This window comes from Lathamus discolor, chromosome 7 (assembly GCF_037157495.1).
Source record: "Lathamus discolor isolate bLatDis1 chromosome 7, bLatDis1.hap1, whole genome shotgun sequence".
Classification (NCBI taxonomy): domain Eukaryota; kingdom Metazoa; phylum Chordata; class Aves; order Psittaciformes; family Psittacidae; genus Lathamus; species Lathamus discolor.
In genome coordinates, this window is record NC_088890.1 from 3,861,017 (window position 1) to 3,882,389 (window position 21,373).

General features: G+C 50.5%; 2 protein-coding genes across 4 annotated transcripts in view; both read right to left on the bottom strand.

The window, feature by feature from the left end:
* Positions 1 to 13,987, bottom strand: part of IP6K1 (inositol hexakisphosphate kinase 1) — a 38,913-nt gene extending 24,926 nt beyond the window's left edge. For 2 of the 3 annotated variants that reach the window (XM_065687341.1, XM_065687338.1), the window contains exons 1-3: positions 13,856 to 13,987; positions 13,281 to 13,336; positions 10,009 to 10,102 (exon numbers count right to left, since the gene is read on the bottom strand). The gene's annotated coding sequence lies outside the window, so the exon portion shown is untranslated. The remainder of the gene's footprint in view (positions 1 to 10,008; positions 10,103 to 13,280; positions 13,337 to 13,855) is intronic. The other variant, XM_065687339.1, reaches the window with a different exon arrangement.
* Positions 13,988 to 15,296: 1,309 nt separating this feature from the next.
* On the bottom strand, positions 15,297 to 21,286 carry CDHR4 (cadherin related family member 4). Its single transcript, XM_065687342.1, has 20 exons — positions 21,229 to 21,286; positions 20,901 to 20,921; positions 20,580 to 20,776; positions 20,346 to 20,508; positions 20,181 to 20,266; positions 19,967 to 20,062; positions 19,432 to 19,535; positions 19,223 to 19,359; positions 18,977 to 19,142; positions 18,736 to 18,886; positions 18,243 to 18,345; positions 17,797 to 18,012; positions 17,587 to 17,726; positions 17,360 to 17,504; positions 17,083 to 17,285; positions 16,857 to 16,996; positions 16,737 to 16,772; positions 15,664 to 15,730; positions 15,535 to 15,565; positions 15,297 to 15,405 (listed from the first exon to the last, which is right to left on the bottom strand). The coding sequence occupies exons 1-20, from the start codon at positions 21,284 to 21,286 to the stop codon at positions 15,350 to 15,352; spliced, it is 2,316 nt and encodes a 771-aa protein (XP_065543414.1). The 3' UTR covers positions 15,297 to 15,349.
* Positions 21,287 to 21,373: the final 87 nt, after the last annotated feature.

Sequence of the window (21,373 nt, forward strand, 5' to 3'; positions counted from 1 at the left end):
CCCTGATGTGCTTGAATTCATACTCCGCCCACCCAGACTGTAATGTCTCCGCTTGCATACACCAATATCCTGGAAGACAGTATCATAGAATCATAGAATAGCTAGGGTTGGAAAGGACCTCAAGATCATCTAGTTCCAACCCCCCTGCCATGGGCAGGGACACCTCACACTAAACCATCCCACACAAGGCTTCGTCCAACCTGGCCTTGAACACCGCCAGGGATGGAGCACTCACAACCACCCTGGGCAACCCATTCCAGTGCCTCACCACCCTAACAGGAAAGAACTTCTTCCTTATATCCAATCTAAACTTCCCCTGTTTAAGTTTTAACCCATTACCCCTTGTCGTGTCACTACAGTCCCTGATGAAGAGTCCCTCCCCAGCATCCCTATAGGCCCCCTTCAGATACTGGAAGGCTGCTATGAGGTCTCCGTGCAGCCTTCTCTTCTCCAGCTGAACAGCCCCAACTTTCTCAGCCTATCTTCATACGGGAGGTGCTCCAGTCCCCCGATCATCCTCGTGGCCTCCTCTGGACTTTTTCCAACAGTTCCATGTCCTTTTTATGTTGAGGACACCAGAACTGCACACAATACTCCAGGTGAGGTCTCACAAGAGCAGAGTAGAGGGGCAGGATCACCTCCTTTGACCTGCTGTTCACGCTCCTTTTGATGCAGCCCAGGATACAGTTGGTATCAAACCACTCATTAAACTTAAGCTAAATGGCCTCTAGTGCTTTTCCTCATCCCTAAGTCCAGTTATTTTATCACAGGAGACAGTGAGGTGGGTCAGAATAACTTTCAGTAAATCCATACTGACTGTTCCCAGTCACATTCCCAGAAAGGTGTACCAAAAGGACCTGACCCACAACTGTCCACATGGCTGAAGTTAGGCTGACCAGCCTGTAGGTCCTTATACTGTAGTCCCTTTGAGACTATTCTGAAGACAAGTGCAATTACTGTGAGGATGGCGAGACACTAGCACAGGGTGCCCAGAAAAGCTGTGGCCCCCCCATCCCTGGCAGCATTCAAGGCCACATTGAACGGGGCTTGGAGCAACCTGCTCTGGTGCAAGGTGTCCTGCCTGTGGCAGGTGGATGGAGCTGGATGAGCTTTAAGGTCCCTTCCAACACAAACCAGTCTGGGTTTTGTTTTTATCAATTGTTCAGAGACATCCATGACTTTTCAAACATGGACAAGACTGGCATCACCATGACACAGCCAGCTCAGCACTTCTGAGTGCAGCCCATCAGGACCCACAGACTCACATGGCTCAAATTCTCTCACATAATCTCTCACTCTGTTTGCATGTGCTTCCGATTCCTGTTTCCTCTTTGAACCCTGCTTCTAAACACAGGAGCCTAGACCCTACTGCCAAAGACAAGCATAAAAAGCACTTCAAGCAACTCTGTGCCAACTGTCACTCATTCAGCCACCTTATTCAGCAGAGTCTTTGTTTAGTGTTTTACTGCAGATGAAGAGGTAAAAGCTACATCAGAATTATCAGGGATGTTGTAATAAGCACTGTCCTGAGAGAAAGTAGCTGCTTCGACAACACAAATACACAAATGAAGATTAACACAGCCAAGTTTGTTCTGCTTGTATTTCACGTTGTTAAAGAAACCACAGGTTTCTTTGCAGGATGTAAAACCAACTTGCTGGAGAGCTGCATGACCCCATTTCTAAACCATGTGGCAAAAAAGCCTCCCTCTGCTAAACTCGCTCACCCTGGCCAATAAAGGGAAGTAGACTCTGTAAAGAGCAAACCTAGGCCTTCCTGAAAATTCCTAAGAAACTTTCATTGAGAAGCTTCTTTTCAGCTGTAATCACAAAGAAAAATCCAGACAATGGAGTAAGACTTTTTACCCAGTTAGATGCCAACTAGCCAGACAGCTCTAGGTATAGAAAAGGAGATGCTTTATGATGATTCCATATTCTGAAGCATAGTATCTCAGTGTATCAGATACGGGCTAATGGCAGGAGAAAATGTAAAGCTGTTCTAATGCACCCCAAGACTCAGGAGAGCCAAAGGACACAAAACGCTTGCAGCCTCAGCCATTGCTGCAGGCTCCTTTCACTGAGTAGGCATCTCATTGTGCCATGTTCAGACTGCCAAAGCAATGCTAGTGCCTGCTGTGCCTGGAAGCAAGCACGGAAGTGTAACACAAGCAAACAAAAGTATGTTTTATCAGACTCCAGAACGCACAAGGCTCCCCTGCCCCCTTCTGGGAACAAGGTGGATTTGAAAACTTCAATATCTACTTCCAATGATAAAATTGTTTACTTGTGTAAACAACCGAAAGAAAACCAGAAAGTACTTTTGCCTCAAGCAGGAGTTCCTTCAGCAAAGCCATGGATATTAAGTACATGTCCTTCTGCTGCAGAGACAGACTTAAGGTGGATTTTCTTTACCCATACGTTAAAGCCACTGACAAACTTATGCCTGCCAGAAAACAGCCTGACAATTCACTACGGCTCTGTTATGACTCAGCTGATTCATTTCTCAGGTCACAATGCAGATGTGCACCCCTGTTCTTTACCCCAGTATCTCTACTACTTATTTCCCCAAAATAAATAAAGTATAGCAACTACAGCAAAAACTGCATAATATGCATTAACTGCTCATAAGCCTTCTCCATAAGTTACAGAAAACACATTCTATTAAGCTGCTGACTGAGACCTGACTTAAGCAAAAATCCCTTTGCAGTGACTTGCCACCCCACATACTTACGTTGAGATCTTAAATGCAAAATGCAAACAGACCTCATTCCGGCCAGAGGAGAAAAATTCTCCTACCTGCCTCTTCCTACCACTGCTACCAAGAGAACATTGTGCTACTGTTTGACCATACATGTTTGCATTTCACAAAGTTCAAACCGTTACCTCCGGAATGCAGCCCTGCAATACTCTGCTGCTCAGAAAACTTAAGCAGGTACTCACACACTTTACTTCTGTCTCTGGTTTGGATGTGAGCTACTGAGGAGGAAAGCTAAGCAAAGACCCCACATCCCACTCCCAGCCGTGACAAGGAGAAGGGAATTTCCAAAGCAGTGGAGCACAGCTACTGTTAAGCAGCCATTTAGGATCTGTGAAGAGAAATGTTTCTCATTTTGAAGAGACTGACCCTGCAGCAGAGATCCAGGAACTCTGTCCAAAGAGCACACTGTAAGCAACAACACATTCCATGCTCTCCCCTCCCTTTGCAAAGTCAGCCGGTAAGAAGCTGGCTCGAATGCACAGGAAGCAGCACAAATGTTTTGTTTCCTAGCAATTAGGACAACATCTTGATTTAAACCTATCAAGTCTGAGAGTTATGGATTATAGCCAAACACAAACTTGCCGTGAAGAACCACCACAAGCATGCTAATCTCACCCTAAGGCCTTTCAAAACCAGCATTTAATTTGGTTCACTTCATGCTCACTGTAAAGCAGCTTTACAATTCCTACAGTATGCTGTGGGCTGTGACACCACTCTGATCCATCTCCTCCTCAGATCTATACGTTGCCCTTTCTCTAAGATGTCTGAGAATTAATTATGGTGGAAATGAACACCATTAGATAATGGCATTCCAAGCAACTGGCTCTCATAAGGGAACTGAGGACTCATGGATCTCTGTCCTCAAGAAACCTGTAGCAGTGCCCATCCAGTACAACTCTGCTGTTAGAAAGAAAACGAGATTAAGATCCAAACAAGCAAACATCAGTACTACACCCATCTTCTCACTTGCGGACAGAAATAAACAGAACCCATGGCATGGGCTCTATCTCTTTCTCTTGTCACCACTAGACCACAACAGAGTAGCATCCTGACCTGAGGAAGTTCTACCAAAACTGCAGGTGATACACAAACAACAGCTTTGGACAAAAATGTTGGTACTGACTTTAATATATTCTCTGCGTGAGCTTCACCTACTCCTCCATGTAAAGCAAGGCAGTTAAGCTTTACATCCTCATGCAATCTGGAATTTCACCACCCAAGAGGACTTTAATCTCACATATGCAGGCAGAGATACACCAGGGCATTTCAGCAATCAGAATGGAGTTTGAGAGCAAATGGAGTGGTTTGTGTGTCGGAATTTTCTCTGTCTTACTGTGAAGATAAAGCAGAACAAACAGTTTGCTTCAGCTACGCTTGTCTTTTTCTACATGGGGAAGCTGACAACACTTGCATTTGGCAGGTCCCAAATGGCACCACGCAGTTTTAGTGGACAGCCCAGCTTTTGGCTGAACACTGTTAAAACATTTAAAGCCAGGAGAAATCCAGCAATTCTTACATCCCTTCACTGAAGTTTACCAGGTCAGCAAAGCACACAGTTGATTTGATTAACAGATCTTTTAGATAACCATAATCTACCCAACGTCATTCAAATGGAAAGAACCAGCAACAGGCTACAGGTTTTTGTGTTTCCACTGACGTTTCCATGATCTCGTCAAACCATTCAGTCCTGAGGCACTTCAGCCATTGGCAAAACAGCATTTAGAAAAGGAACAGCAGGACAGTCAACTAAACGACCTGTATACTGGTTTGAAAAGACTGCAGTTTGTGATCTTGTTTTCCATGACCCCCTTGCACTCCAATTCAACTTACTCTTACCTCATAATTAAATTCTCAAGTTTTTAAGATCTTCTCTCCTAGTCTATTAACAACTGAATTCTGTTCATCAATACAGACTGAAATTCGGACACCTCTTTCAAGTGAATGTTGTGCTGTTTGGCTGAAATGCTCAAATGGCAGAAACAGAAAAAGACAACCTAAGAGCACATCAGTTCCTCAGAAAGACTTAAGAGCATAAAGGCAAGATTATCCGACCAAACTCTCTTCACTCTGGTAAACAAATCCTCGTGCCAAAAGCACAAGGAGCAGCTGTTACCAACTGGTTTCTTCTGCTAACATAGTTCCAAGATGCTGGTACTAAACAAAATTTGGGGCTTTCTTAAGCATCTTAAAAAGAACAGAGAAACCCAAGGCAGTCAAATGTACACTACTACAGATTATGTCAATGCTCAGGACACAGCTTAATGGACTGTATGAGAAAAGAGAACTGCAGATTAGACTCATTCTGAAATAAACGTTTGTAGAGATAGGTAAAAATCTTTTATTAGACTAACTGACAGAGGATGCTCTCCTCTCCCACTGCAACCCCTTCTATTTTTACACAGCCGATTAAAAAAATAGTTCAGCTGGAAAAGACGTGTTTGGGGGCCCTACTTTTCTACCTTCTTTCTTTGGAAAAAGTGCTAGTCCCAATGACAAAAAAGCACATCACCATCTACCTTTTCAATACCCCCAGCCAAATAAGTTTCATTTTAAAAGTGCAGTTTTATCCCTGTAACTATCTACATTAAGGGATTCCACTGGCAGAGCTGCACCAGGTGAGAATGAACGTGCTGATTAATGCAGCTGTCCCAAGCGTTTGTAGCAGAAATGACCTTAGAAGCACGTCAACAGGGAGTTAAAGCCACATAATCACATTACAAATCCATGCCCCCTACTTGATACCAGTTTAATTTTCCCTTAAGGGTCACAGGAGCTGTAAGTTCCCAGCTTGACACTTCATTGTGATTTTTTCCATGAGAAAGTACCAAATGAAGGTACATTGTCACATACAGTACATCCTCTTGCACAGTCGACCCACATTAAAAAAAGAGAGGAAAAGAGAAGGAAAGAGAAAAATCTGAGCTCCATGGTGGGAAGAAAAAAAATACCTCAAGTGCTACAAGACAATGACATGGAAAATATGGTGATAAAGTGCAACATTTCGGTTTTAAATAGGAAGTAACTTTAAAAGTTTGTCATAGCAAACATTTTAGACAAAGACAGTGCACTAAAGCTAGTACTTAAGTAAAATATATTATATAGTATCTGATGGCCCTTAGAGCTAAGGCAGCAGATTTAATTTGAAATTAGCTGCACCTTTGAAGAGAATTTCATACAAGGATATTCCCACATCCATTGTGACATTAGAAAATCCAATATGGCAAAACATACATGGCACACAACACAGGGTCATGGAAGGGATTCTCATCAGAGCTTTGTTATCCTGTTACTCTTCTGGGGATCAGCATAATCTGCAAGATTCAATCACTCCTACTGAAAATCTTAAAACTGTTAAAATACCTCATGGTTGTTTTGTAGCTTGCAGTGTGCTCTGGAAGGTAAAGGTCAAAGAATTAACAGAGATGCCCCCCAGCCGCTAGAGGGAAAATGAAAGACAATCTGCACCTGAGACTATCTTCTCAGAAGATACATGAATCGGACAGCTTCAAGCTTGGCAAGAGCTTACATGTTTTGAAGGGCAAAAACCCAAAACTTGGCATTTAAAGATGTCTGCAAGATCATTTTACCTGAGCAGCAGCCAGCACTGCCATCCTTTGGTGCCTTCTTCTAGCAAGCCACACACTTTCAAGGGATCCAATGTTACTTTGGCTTCGCTAAAGGAAATATCCAGGGAGAAGGGAGCTTCCAGATGCCAAAGCAGCAGTCCCTGAACACAATTCATCCTAATGTATTTCTTAAGCTCCTTCCAAAGGAAAGAGACCTTTAATACCCAAAATCTTCATTATTACTCTCCTTACATACTGACACAGGGCAGCAGACCTCTTGGAATATGCTAACACACCAGCGAGTTCTGGTCTGAAACAAGAAACTACTCCTTTCCAAATGAAGTAAAGGATCATACAAATGAAGCCTATATTTAACTTCCTATTTACTGCAGGAGTTGCAAAAAAGTTCTTGTAAGCACTCTACATGTCACAGATTTCCAATATCTTATCTAAATGTTAAGCTGCTGAAGTAGAGCTCAAAGCCCTTTCCAACAGACTTTCTGGAGTGCCACTTACAACCAAGGCCACTGGCTAAGTAACACAGCTGTAAAGCCAAAGGAAGAAGAAAATAATTTGACAACAGATCAGGTTTAACAAATTGGCTTGCATATAAGTGCATCACCTGCATGTGTGTGTATACATATATATATATATATGTATATAAATTACTTTTGTTCTGTATGCTAAAAAAAACACAGCACATTCATTTGGAAGACACAGACCATAACAGGTCTGTCTCATGTGTAAAAGCTACCTTGAGTTTTCAAAACCTTAAATTCCTCTCAAGATACTGGAAGACCATGTTGGAGCTTCTACAAAACACCAATCTGCTAAATCAGATGTACTCTCACAGCCACCTGGGTTACAATACATCATGAGCCATACATAGCTAGGGAAAGCAAATTTACTCTTTAGTTTTCTTCTTCAGTTTAATACAGTGTGGTAACAAGTGCCAGAAGTGTTCCCTCTTGGACTGAAGGATAAACTAACAAGCACTACGGGTAGAAAAATAACACAGTTTTCTTCAACTATAATAAGAAGATTGCACAATAGCAAACTTCAAACAAGAGAAACAGCTCTGCACACACAAGAAGAGTCAAACTGCCAAACTCACCATCACACAACTGACCCTATCAGAATTTTAAAAGGGTTCTGAATTTTCTTCCGGTTGTCATGTCACAAGAGGATGAAGTATAAAAAAAACCCACAAAGTCTGGAAAAGCTTCACCTGTAACTTTTACTTGCCAGGTCTAAGGAAGGTATTTTAACTGTAGAGAATAAAGAGCTTGGTTTACTTTTGGCTGGCAAGTGATACAATGACTATTTTTACTAAGAATATTTGAGTCAAGATACATTTACAAATCCGAATTAAGACAACTGGATTTTGGTTTTTGAAATTGTTAACAGGTTCACTGCATTCTCATCTGCTGAAATATGTGTAAAAGTGTTAGTCCTAAGGATGCTGCATGTGTAGTGAACAGACCAAGCAAAGAGAAATACCTGGGATCTTAACAAAAGCAGAGTAATTAAGGGGAAAAACAGGAACCCTGAGTGCTGCTATTACAGGAAGGAAAATTAAATATAAAAAAATAACCACAGCAACATGTATAGCACCTGAAGAAGAGTGAAAACTATTCAGATTACATATGGTACACAACAGTGGCATTTATTCAGTCTGCCTAACAGAATCAGAGGTTTTCTCTCAGCTCTTTACAGAGCAAAAAGATGCATAAAGCATGCTTAGTAACACTTCTGGTTCAGATTTAGCTTACCTTCAAATTTTAATAGTGTATTCAGGTCAACACTTGTGGTAAGAATATGAAATATTAAGACCTCAATTACATAAAAGATTGTACTCAAAGAAAATACCACTTGCACAGTATGAAAAAAACACAATATTTGGTCCAAATGGGAAGCAAATCAAACAATTCGAAGTACAGGTATCCATAATAATTTTGTATATGTTCACACTTAATCCAAGCAAAATATGCATGCTCCAGATTAAACTGATGTAGGTTTTACTGTGGGAGGTGTGAGGGGGTTTTGTTTAATAAAACTATCTGAAAAACCCTGCACAAGTACGGTTTCAACACAAACTGACTTTCAGACTGCTTTAACAATTCTTTTGGGTCAGACTCAAAATGACTGGGAAAAAAAAAAAAAAAGTCTTCCCCCCACCCCTATCTGTGGATGAGAGTCGACCCCTTCCTCAGATCTCCCATGTAGCTTCACACACAGACCACAGTTTAGAAAAGTGAAATATACCTTCCACTAGAGTCAGTAGGTGTTGTGAGAGCCTTCCAAAACTCTAGAACCTTTCCAGTTTTATTTATACTCCATAACAATACTCAAACCAAGAGCACAATACCTCCTCTTCTGCAACAGCTCCAACATTTTTCACTGAAGTTACTCTTTGGTTCAATTCAGCCACTGACTAAGACACAGGAGTACATAGTCCCCTTAGGCTTCTCTCCCAAATCCTTCCTGCTTTAAATAACTCACTGACATCTGCATTCACTGGTGCACTGATTTTGGTGCTCAAAGCTGCTTATCACCTATAGTTAGCTGTAATGAGATCATGACTGCCTCCCCACACGTGCTTAAGCTGCTTAGACATTACTGTCAAAGGACACAGAACAAACAACCAGCCCTACCTTCTTGTGCCTTTTTAAGATTTCTAAACTCACTTTTTTAAATCCTTGACAATAATTTGATACCAGCAGTGGACAGTACCGATCAGAATTAAAGATTACATGATATTTTGCATAAACCCACTGTGTCAGTTAAAAAAAAAATGGGGAAAATGAAGCTCAAAATAGAACTACATGAAGGGGAGGATGCCACAGCAGAATATTCGAGTCATACAACAGCTCACCTTTAGATCACAGTTGAATCAGCTGTGACAAAGACACAGGAGCATCCCCATAAAGAAGGTACTGCATAGCTCCTATCCTGGGAATGTACTTGTGGAGCTTGGCACCTTTGGTCATTACCTGTTGCACTTCAAACCAACCACTAGTCACACAGGTCAAGGACCTCCTAGCAGAGAAGTGAACTGTGTGACACAACCACTGTTTAAATGCAGTGTCTCAAGGAAACGAGGATATTCAAGTCTGCTGGCACACAAATGCTTACACCACAGGTACAAATACCTAGTCATATCTTTGCTGATAAAGAACAGGGAGAAAACGGACATGCCAGACTTTCTTCCATATTTAGAAAGCACAAAGTAACCCCTTTCAGCCTGGAAGACTATGAAGCCAGCCTATCCACTTTCAGCAAGCTAACCTCAGAATAGAAAGGAAAAAATAAAATCCAGACAATGACAGAGTTCCAAAACCACTGTAAGACAATTCAGCTGCAATTCAGCCACCTAAATGGCCAGAACTGCTAGAGCACAAAAGTTAGGTTCCAAACCTTGGAAGCTTAGTTTTTACTCCAAAAAACTGACACCAATTTGGTAAATGAACAGGACTGAGCTTTTCACTCTGTTCTAGTGCACTTACTTAGGCATTTCTGTAGTATCCTCCAAAGATAAAGAGTGTACCTCCCACAAATGGTAGATACATATACTTACTTAATGGGTAAAATTACAAAGTGAGAGGCAAAAAGGAAGCAACTTATTTTTCTTTGCATGATATTTAAGGTGGTTGCAAATGTATTCTGGGCAAAACAGAGAAAAGTTACCTTAGAGGTGTCACCCAAGCTCTCTCTGTTCCTCTGGAATATGGAGCCAACCTCTCACAATCAAGAGGGAGTAGGATGCCAGAAGTAAGTCAGCCTGCAAGATGTTGTATGGAAATGAGTTAGCAAGTGCTAAATCAGCTTTTATTTAAATCTTTACTTGCTCATCAATTCAGAACTTTTGAGAGCACACGTTCCCCTCAAGTCTAGGACCAGAAATCACAGTGAGCTCCTTTCAGGATGCAGATACTCTCACTGATTCCTCTGGGCTCCCAGATGCTCTTTACCAAAGGTACCACTGCGGCTGAGGAAACCACTGCCCCCAGCTGCCTCCTCCATCCCTCAGCTGAAGATTACCGGCCAGCAGCTGGAGTAAAACAGGATGCATGCCTGCTCTTCACCTGGTCTGGCTCACAAGACACTGATGGGTATTAAGGAAAAACAGTTGAAGCCTACTACCTTGACCTGCAGCATCTGAGCAGGCACTGCTGTAGGCCCTAACACAAGGGAGGTAGCATTTGGCAAAGAAGCAGGACAGCTGGTGAAGAAGATAACCTTTCCAACTACAAAAGCTAAATCAGAGACAGCTTATCTGTCAGAGGTCTCAAATGTGTAGGAACATCCTACCAGCAGAGACACATAAGATCTCATGACCTTTTTCACTGCTTTTACCAGACTGGGTTGACACAGATCTTCTACTAATATAATTACGGCAGCTACGCCCATGTTATTTTTTAACAGAAAAAATCACATTACTGTTGACTTCCATGGATAGCATTATATAGATGGGGAGGTACCCTATCATATCAAAGCTTATTCCTTTACTACCTGAGAAGGGGATAAATTCATTTATTGTGAATTAAACTGAACCCCATACTGACAGGGAGTTCTGCAAAATAAAAGAACGCTTAAAGAACCTTGTCTTTTATACACAGTTAATGCCATTCAAAATGCACAAAGACAAGCTTACAGATAAATGAAGGCAAATTACTTGCATCTTAATACTATCTGCAGAGTAGTTTGCACCTATGTGGACTACATATGGAAGCACAGGCACCTCAACATGCCAATTAAGAGAACTGCATCTATTCGAAAGTACATCCACCCGAACAGCACACTGGGAAAGCCAAAAATAACAGCTGCTGCCACATCAGAACAGCACAAGTACTGCATACAGGCGATGCCTGCAAAATAGAAACTAAGCAGCCATGCATAAACACTTCCTCTTCCTCCCCCACCACCCCTATGACAGCAGCAACAAACCTGATATTAAACACTTGCCAGCATCCTGCTCTGCATTCCTGTCACATCAGGAATAAAAAAGAAGAAGACTGCTAACTTCTCCTCCATATATCTGAAGGGTTCCTTCAGTTTACAGGAAGCAATATAAATACTTGACACGATTCTTGCAGAGGTTTCTGTCACATTTTCTTCTTTACGTTCACTCCTTTTCTCTAGCTCACCCATTTCAGAGCTCACCAGGGACCCCTTGGATTTACTAGGCTTGGTTTTCATACATTCTTTCTCAAAGACAGAAGTCACAAATAAAAGCAGCTGTTCCTAGGCAAGTAGCATCATACAAACAAGCAAGTGCAGAGCCACAGCTCTACTGAGCTGCTACACACAAACTCCACAAGTTCAAACCTAAATCCTGTCCAGCACCAAGACTGACAGTGTGCCATTGTCAAATGCAAGGGTAAACAAATCAGGCTGCAGTCATAGAATTATGGAATCAACCAAGTTGGAAAGACCTTTAAGATCATCCAGTCCAAAGAGTAAGTTCTGAGAACTATAAATCCCAGCATCAACACTCAACTGTGATGTACGTCTCAACATGCTGCAAACTAATCGCCGATGGGTGGACTGAAGAACGTGATGGCACCAAGTGAATGCCCAAGTAATGGGCATTGCAAACAAGGCCTCTGTCAGATTTTCTATGGCTTCAGTATCTGCATTTCAACCACAAATGGAAGAAATACTCCTCTAGAGCACATGCTGTGGGTATTTAACTTCAAACTTACCATCTACATTTCTGATTCCAATGGAGGCCGTAAGACAGTGCCACCCCCTCCCCCAGTGTGCCAGTCAGCACCCACCAGATCCACAACCACCTTCAGAGAAATCAACTAAAACCTGATATCTGTAATGACAAGTGATCAGACCTTTTAACAAACATTTGGGGATCCACTGAACCAAAGAGACTGTGTCCTGTAAGCAGATGGTCAACAAACAGCTCCAAGCTTGTACAGGCCTCATCATCCTGCACTAGTCAAGCTGAACGAGGTCACATTTTCAGTTTGATAATTTTATGCAAAATGAATAAGCTCTATACGTGGGGGAGGAAAGAAGAGAAGAAACAAACCAGGCAGCTCAAATGCAATGGGAATAGCCTGCAACTGCATGATTAAGAAGAAATCATAGTGCTTGCTGAGACGGTTAATCAGCTGATTAAGGACACAGGTACTGCTTCAACCTGGGCATTTTTGACCTCTGAGTGCCTGCTGTTCTAACCTTGACTTCTCACTATGTGCAATGCAATAAAGAACAACTTGCAGGTCAGTTCACTTACACAACGTGCCATGAGAAGGGATCCTAAAGCACATCTGATTTTGCTTTCTAGAATATTTTTATAAGGACATTCCCAGTACTGTCATCTTGATGATGAAGCACACAGTGATGCTATTCACAAAAGCTACCAACTAAGTCTACACAAACAGAACTACTGCGTATAGAAATATTACATTAAGAATGAACAGAAACCCAAGCCCACATCATTCTGGCACCATTCAGTGCTTCGTTAGCAAAGGCCAAACTTGGAATTCAGCTTTGGAAACTCTGAATACCAAGTTAAGCTAGGTGAAACTGAAAGGAGAAAAGACAGAGCAGAAACATACCAAGACAGGCTGAAGTGAGAATGGCAGGACACACTAAAGCATACTACTGGGAAGAAAAATGGGAGCCCTCCCCACTGATTCAGAGCTTTACGATGGAGGGACATGGAGTCTGGTACCAATTTAAATTCAGAGTAGCTGAAAACTGAACAGGAGTCACTATCACCTCTCCTAATCCACATCCTACTTGGAAACACCAGCGAAGGTTGCTTTCAGTCCAGGTCTGCAAACCCATGAGCACATTCACCTCCAGGAACTGCCAGGCACCTTCCAGTAACCACTGGGGCACCCAGCACTACCAGAGCCCACCTGCACCTGCTCCTTTGTAGCGGTGGCAACACACTGGGACACAGGAAGAGCCCCCAACCCCATCAACTTCCTCACCATGTTGGCTTCATGTTAGCACCGTGGTTTGCCGAGTTCCTTCCTGTGCACAGCTTCTGTGGAAGGGAAGGACACAAAGGGAGGGGAGGCTAGAGCTGCCTGCCAGGCAAGGCCAAGGCAGGGCCAGAACAGCCCTGCCCATGGGGCTGCCCTTGCTAAGCCCAGCTCCGAGAGCTCTTACAACGCTGGGGGACGAGCCTCCCGCCCCAGCTATACTGCCTAAGAGACCTGCACACCCGAGTGCCCCCCGCACACACCACAAACACCGCGCCTTGATCCCCGCTCCCATGGGCCCGTCCCTGGCTCCCTCCCCGGCACAGCCCTCGGTCCCCCCCACCTCACCCCGAGCCGGGCCGCGCCTCTGTCCCTCTCCCCCCGCAGGGCCAAGCCGGACTCCCCCTGCCCCAATCAAACCGCACCGGGCCCTCCCCTCTCCCCTCACAGGGCCGCGCCCGGCTTTCCCCTCACGGCAGCGCGCCAGGTTTTCGCTCCCTCCCCGCGCGGCAGCGTGCCCAGGTCAGTCCTCCGCCGCCCGCCCTTCAGCCTGCCCCGGGCCACCATCCGCCGCGGCTCACCGGGCCGGCTCTGCCTGCCCAGCCCGGGGCTGGCGACACCGAGCCCCCAGCACCACCGCCGCCCGCTCCCGGCCGTTCGAATCAACAACAAGATGGCGGCGCCCGAGGGGGCGGGGCCCCGGCGCTGGCCGTCATAGCAACCGCCCCGCCCAAAGTCCGCCCCGCCGCCTCTTGAACCAATCCTGAACTGAGCCCCGCCCCAAGGGGGCGCTCCGGGCACGCTGAGAGGTTGAATTCGCCGTCACTCAAGAGCAGAGCCGCCCCGCCCCTTTCCGTGCGCGGACTGCCTCCTGATGGCCTCGCACGTTAGGCACACGTGACTTTCCCCACGGCCCCGCCTCTCCTAGGGCTGCTCCGTCCTATTGGCTAGCCGCGGCGGGGGGGCGAGATCGGCCAATGGGCGCTGGCGGCCCTGCGAGGCGCGGTCTGCTGGGGGCGCGCTGCCCAGGAGGGGTCCCGGGGTCTGCCCGTTGTTTCCGCCGGGCCGCGGGCAGTGCCGCGGCCGCGCTCGGTGCGGGGAGTCCCGCGGGGTCCAGCCGGGCTAAACCCCGCCTCCCCCCCTGCGGCCTGTCCCCGAGCAGCTCCTCCGCTGGGCAGCGCCCGGCCGTTGTTCACCGCCCCGGCACATTAAAGGGCTCAACTGCCGCACGGCCGCGGTTCCCGTGGGCTCCGGGTGCGGGAGCCTCGGGCAGTCTCGCGCGGTGACCCCCTCGCTACTACTGCCTCGCCCTCCCCTCGGCCACCCGCCCCCAGATCAGTCTCCCCCCACCTTCCCGCCCGCGCTTCACTTCCCGGGAGCTGCCGCGGCCGCCCCCCGCGGCGCGCCTTTGAAATTCAAAGGGCTGGCTTCCCGCCTGCCCGCGCTGCCCGGCTCCGGGCCGTTCAGAGCGCGGCTCGCCGGGCCCTGCTGACCCCTCGGCGTGTCGCACCCACCCGCCTGTGCGCTGAGGCACTTTTCCGCCCAGCTAGGAAAGCCAGCGGCTCCGCCTCCCACCAGCTGCTCCGGGGAGCGCTGGAGCAAGGGAGACCTTGAAGGAGGCAGCGGACACGGGGCAGAAGTTTCTCAAAATCAGCCGGGATTCAATTTTCTTGCCCCACATCACGTGTCTGTGGAGGACTGCCCCAGCTGGATCACATCCAGAGCCTACAGAGGTGCTGCCGTGACCGCAGACCCTGCCAAAGCCCTTGACACATATATCCCTGCGAGCTCCAGCCTGAGGCCGGTGCTGCCCCAACTGCCATCCTCGTTCTGACTGGGGACGGCAGGACAGCCGCCGGCAGAACTGCACTGCCACAGCACTCCCGACGGCAATCACAGCAGCGGGTGCAGTCTCTACCACTGTTTATTAGGTCTGCGCTGGCTCTGGGGCTGCACAGATCCACAGAGGAGGGATCCTGTCCTCCTCCCGGGCCCCATGGCCTCACCAGTGCTGTGGCTGCCATGGCCCTCGGGGAGCTGTGTATCACAGGGAGCCCCTCACCAAGTCAAGCCGCTCAGATCCAGCGCCGTGCCCCAGTCTTGCTGTTGAAGAGGTAGTCCCTGCCGGTGCCTGAGTTGGGAGGCAGCACTCAGCCGTTGCCCCATGAGTGCTGCCCACGCATCACTGCTCATACTCCAGACCCCTCTGCCCTGAGGGATGCAGCCCAAGAATGCCAGGGCCATGGGACAGGGCACTCACGAGGGTCCTGGGCACGGCCATCAAACTGCTCCTGTGGAGTAGAGATGGGAGAGAATGTTGAGGGGCCCCAGGGCTCCCTCCTGCACCCCCAGAGTGGCACATGCCCTTACCAGCATGGCACACACTTACCAGGCTGCTGGCATGGGAGCTGCCCTGCTCCACCTCATTCCCCTTCTGCTCCACCACATCCCAGGGGCTGCAGAGGGTAGAAAGAGGAAGGTAATAGCATGCTGTTGGAGATGGGCCCCTGGCCTTGACCCTGAGGGGTGCTGCTGGAAGTAGGTTGCCAGCCAGGCTTTGCACTGCCAGCTGTGCCCCGTGAGCCCATCATCCACCTACCTGATGGTCCCCTTACCCAGCCCATGTGTCCCCCGGGCACCGAAGGGGACTGCGGCAGGGGCTGTGCTCCCGAAAGCACCACCGCCTTCAATTGGTGCTAAAAAGCAGCAAGAGTGTCCACCACCACATCTGCTTGTTTCCCCATGTGCTGGCATGCGCTGATCTTGTGCTCGGAGGATGCTGTGCTGGGGGAGCTGCAGCCCTGGAGCCCCCCAAGCTGCCAGAGCTACCCACAGGGGCTGAGCCCGAGTGTTCTCTCCTTCATGGCCACTACAGCTCCAGTGCCACCCAGCACTGGAGCCCCAAACTGGCTAATGAACATGGACCCAGCCATGCATCATCCTGAGGCAGCTTTGCCATAGAGCCAGCTGTTATCCTCCTCCTCACTGTGCACGCACCTGACACAGGCTGGGCTGGCTCCAGTCCTCCTTGGGCTCTCCCCTCCACCTCCTGTCACCCCTCATTCATCCTCCCAGGGGTTTTGGAGTGCACACCTCTTCCCGGGAGTTTTCCATGTCAAACTGGGGCTCCCCTGGTGAGCTTCAGTGGCCCCAGCTTGGTGATGGAACCCAGCACTGTGTCATCCCAACCTGCCCACTGCAGTTTGTGCCCCAGTCTAGCCACCACCATGGCTGTCCCTTGGCCAAGTTGCATCCACTGCTCTCATCAGTGTGGCACCCTTGTTCTGGGCAGAGACATCTCCCCAGCACAGTAATCCATGGACCATAGCCAAATGCAGTGCACATTAAACACCCGCCGTGTGCTGTGTCTGCTCAGCTGCCTTCAGGGACACTCTGGGAGCCTGTGCCAACATGAATGGCTGCCCCTCGCTGGTACAACTGCCCTGGCCATGCAGCACCTACCTCTTGCCCAGGAGCAGCTTGCCAGGGGCTCGGTTGCTGTGGGAGGAGCAGAAGGCAGCTGTGAGCCCCTTGTCTTGCTCTCTATGCTGTGCCATGCCATACCATGAGACTAGGGCTCACCTGCACAGCAGTCTCTGAGCCATGCAGCCCAGGGCAGCCAGCAGCAGGGCACCAGAGACAGTCAGCACAGCCACGAACCAGGCTGGTGGGTGCCACACTGCCTCCATCCGTGTGACAACCAGACGCTCCTTCAGCGGTGTCTGTGGATGTGGTGGGGTGAGGGGATTCACGAGGGCCAGGGGCCCTCACGAACCTGGGAGCACTGCCTGCCCTGGGCTCTGCTCACCGTGCGCTGAGTCGTGGTGCTGGGCGGCATCGGTGTGCTCCGGGGGGTGATGTGCACCACCAGTGCCACCACAGTGCTGCGGCGGGAGGCGCCGGAGCCACCCCACACCTCCACCAGCAGCACAAAGGTGCGGGGCTCGGGTAGGTTATTGGGGAGGTACAGGATGGTGTTCCCCTCCAGCTGAAAGCGCCCATCCTCGTTGCCTGGACAAGAGTGTCTGCTCAGTGCCACACTGCAGTAAAGGGCTGGGTTGTGCTGTGGCTTGGCCACCCCTCACCTCCAGCAATGCTGTATGTCAGTGTGGTACCATCACGGCTGCCCTGACATGCTAGGCGGGTGACAGGCTGGCGGCTGCCTGACCTGGCCGTGATCCACAGCTCCTGCACCTCCGGGGTGCACACCGGTGCCTGGTCCAGCACAGCCTGCTGGGAGCAGGGGAGGTGAAATGGCACCGCAGGGCTGGCTCCCACCGCAGCTCACCAGATGATGGGCTTTCACTCGCACCTGCACGTGTACAGTCACGGAGCACAGGCAGCTCCGCTGCTTTGCCGGGTCCAGGTCATTGCGGGTGTCCGTCAGCCGCACTGTCAGCCGGTAGCTCTTGTGCTGTCGGGAGTCGAGGGGTCCCACCACACGGATCTCACCTGCAGGGCAGCAGGAGCTGCTGGGTGCCACGGTGTGCAGCGGGTTTGGGGGAAGGGGACGGGTGCTCACCAGTGTGTACATCGACGGAGAAGGGCTGCTCAGGCCCAGGGCCCCCCTCCAGGCTGTACTCAAGGCTGTCTGGTGGGTAGTCACGGTCAGTGCCAGCGATGAACCCCACTGCACTGCCGAAAGCTGCTGTCTCTGGCACGGTGAAGGTGGTACCATTGGGGCACACCGGTGTGAATTCGTTGACGGGTGTCACAGTCACGAGCATGGGCACACGGGCTGTGTGGCACACAGTGTCTCAGTCCCACCAGCACAGCCCCACAATCCACATTGGGCTGGGTGGGCTCTGCCCTGGGAGGGCTCCTCCCTGGGCAGGCTCAGGGACATGGGGACAGTGGCACCCCCCTGGCAGCAGGGAGGAATGCTTCCTCTGTGATCTGTTGGTTTTAGGGCCAGGAAGAAGCTTTTCCTTCCTTCCCCATGACCGTTCCAGGGATACAGGCACTCACTGCTCCTTGGGGGCTGCCCTCCTGCTGTCACCACGATGGTGGCTGTGAACTGAAAGCCCACAGTGGCCACAGCCTTCGAGTCATAGTCCAGGGTGGTGCTGACCTGCCAAGCCAGGGCAAGGGGTGTCAGGCAGAGCTCAAGTGCCCTGCAAAGCTGGGGTATGACACAAAGCTGAAGGGAGCAAGGTGGGGAATCTTAGAATGATTTCTGTTGGAAAGGACATTAAAGCTCATCCAGCTCCAACCCTGGGCAGGGACAGCTTCCACTAGAGCAGCTTGCTCCAAGCTCTGTCCAGCCTGGCCTTGAGCACTGCCAGGGATGGGGCAGCCACCGCTTTGCTGTGAAACCAGGCCTTGGGGAGCAGGGAGCCCAGGGCACCCTGGCCTGGGACCCAGTGTGACAGCACATCCTGTCAGAGGGTCCCCACCGTCCCGCTGGGCTCCCCGGGGCTGGGCTTGCTGGGCACTGGGTGCTGCCCATGGCCCTGCTCACCTGCAGCTGTGGCCCCTCCATGCGGAAGTGGGATCGGGAAGCAGGGGGCCCCTCGAGGGCATAATGCAGGCACCCCTCAGCACCTTTGCAGCCAGTGCACCTCAGTGTCACCAGGGTGCTGCCAGGGAGCTCTGTCTCGGGCACCTGGGACCTGCAGTGGGGCAGCCAGCAGCTCAGCTCTGGCCCCATGTTGTGGGTATGGCAGAGCATCCCCTTTGCCCACTCTCATCCCAAACCGTACACAAAGATGGCTGGGACACAGCTTGGCTCCCGCTGGTCCTTGCCCTGCACAGTAATGTTGAGCATGGTGGTATCATGGTCGGCAGGGTGCAGTTCATTGTAAGCCTGAACCAGGAGTTGTTCCTGGGCCACCTCCAGCCGGTGGGTGCTGTGGATCTTGCCTGTCACTGCGGGACAAAGCATGGCCTTGCACCAGGCATGGGGATGGGGAAGGGGTGGCCCTGGGGACTGCCACGACTCCACTCACTCTCATCGATGGTGAAGAACGTGGGTGCCGTGGGTGCAAGGATGGCATAGCGGACGTTGTCACCACTGGCACGGACCTGTGTGACCACCTCCAAGGGGCCAATGACCCCTGGCACCGTCACTGCCTGCTGCGGCTCACTGGAGGCAAGGTGGGCAGCATGGCATGGCCTGATGCCAGCAGCACCCACCACCTGGCCCAGCCCTACTCACAGGAAGGAGACACAAGGACGGCACGATGGCAGAACCTCCACCCTCACAGCTCCACTGCAGTTGTGCCCTTTGCGGTCCATCACCTCGATCTCCAGCCTGAATGTCTGTGGGGTAGTGCCAGGGTGGCCGTGGGACAGCCCCACGTGGCACCAGGGATGGGGATTGAGACAGGGATAGGAATGGGGATAAGGATAGTAATGAGGACAAGAATAGGGACAGAAATGGGAAAAGGGAAGGGGACAGACACAAGAATGGGGGCTTGGAGTAGGAACAGGGATGGGAAGAGGGATGGAGATGAGGATGAGCTGAATGGGGACAGGAACAGGGAGGTGGAGGAGGACAAGGACAGGACACAAAATGCAGAAGGGGCAAGAGCCAGAGAACAGGTTAGAGCATTCCTGGGATCAGAGGGAGACAGGAGCCCAATAGGAGGAGCAGGATGCAGAGAGCTGAGAGCTACAGAAAGTGCCAGCAAGAGGCTAAGCCTTTGTGGGCTGGGAGGTGGCTGTGACAGCCTGGGGATGCTGGTGCCCACCTGGGTGCCCTTCCTGGGGTCAAAGCCACTGGCAGGTGCCAGCACCAGGCCCTGGTGGGTGAGCACGAGTGGTGTGTTGTGGTTTCGGAGTCTGAACTGCAAAGAGATGGGTGGTGGGAGCCCCTCTCCCCCTCCTCCGCACCTGGGGTTTCGGCATCCCCAGGGCTGCTCCTGCCTGCAGAAGGCTGCGTCCCCCAGGGCAGACCCCACTCACCGTCAGCCCGCCGAGTGGCTGCGGCATCACAGCATACAGGGGTGTCCGAGGCGCCACATCTGCCAGCACCCGCACCACATCTCCCTCTGCAGCACAGCATGGCCGTGGGAGCACAGTGCTGGCCTGCACCAGTGGCCCCTGCCACCCCATACCCCTGGCTCCTACCTGCACTGGTGAACGGGGCATCACAACGCAGCACCTGCCCCCCTTTCACCCACACAAAGAGCTGCTTCTCCACCTTGTCCTCACCAGGACAAGTGGCCCGCAGGGTCAGGGTGTACAGGTTCACCTCGTGGGCACTGAGCTCTGCACCAGCATGCAGAGTCACCTGCCGTGGAGACACAGCGCTCAGCAGGGTGCCCAGGGGCGCCTGTCCCACTCCCTGCCCCTCCGCAGCACCTCTGCCTGAAATGTGGTGTTGGCCACGGGGTCACTGCTGCTGGTAATGAGGCTGAAGGGGTGGCTGGGCTCAGTGCCATGCAGGGTTACGTTGGGGCTGTCACTTGTGTTGCTACAGGACACGGTCACCTCAGCCACACTAGTGCCTGGCGCTGCATCCTCACTCAGGGTCACCATGCAGGGCAGGTCAAGCAAGGCTGGCAGGAGACCACAGAGGCCAGCCTCACACCAACAGCTTGCCCATCCATGCTCTGCATTTGCACCCAGGCACCCATGCTGGCATGGGTCTCCTGGGCAGTGCCCAAAGCACCCCACTCTTACCTGCTGCTCTGACGAAAGTCCCTGCAAAGAGGAGATTGTCACCTCAGACTGCCTGGTGTGACCCAGGGCACCCCAAAAATGTCCCAGAGGTGCCTGGATATGCCCCAGTGATGTCCCCAGGATGCCTCAGTAATGCCCTGGTAATGACCCAAGGATGCCCCCACCCTGCCCAAACCTGGCCACGTTGCTGCCGGCTCCTCTGCTCACCCTGGGGTTAGCCCCCATGGGGACAACCGAGGGGAGCCTGTCTCCTGTCCCTCCCCTTTTGGTCCCACACCAAAGAGTCTGGCAAAGGGTGCCCCTGACGCTGTGAACCTGAAGTGCCTACCTGGGGCACAGAGGCTGAGGAGGAGGAGGAGGAAGGTGAGGCGTCCGTGCATGCCCATGGCTTGCTGGCTGTTTGGGACAAGCTGCAGCCCGTTGCCAGGGGTGCTGGGCACCACCCGGCCCAGCGTCACTGCGGCCACCCGCGA

What these genes read in the sequence shown, in the direction of transcription:
- CDHR4 (XM_065687342.1), bottom strand. Translation starts at nt 21,286, where the DNA reads ATGGGCATGCACGGACGCCTCACCTTCCTCCTCCTCCTCCTCAGCCTC. An exon ending in TGGAGGGGCCACAGCTGCAG is followed by an intron (nt 18,346 to 18,735) that starts GTGAGCAGGGCC and finishes CTGGCTTGGCAG; the next exon opens with GTCAGCACCACCCTGGACTA. An exon ending in GCTCCCATGCCAGCAGCCTG is followed by an intron (nt 15,566 to 15,663) that starts GTAAGTGTGTGC and finishes TCTACTCCACAG; the next exon opens with GAGCAGTTTGATGGCCGTGC.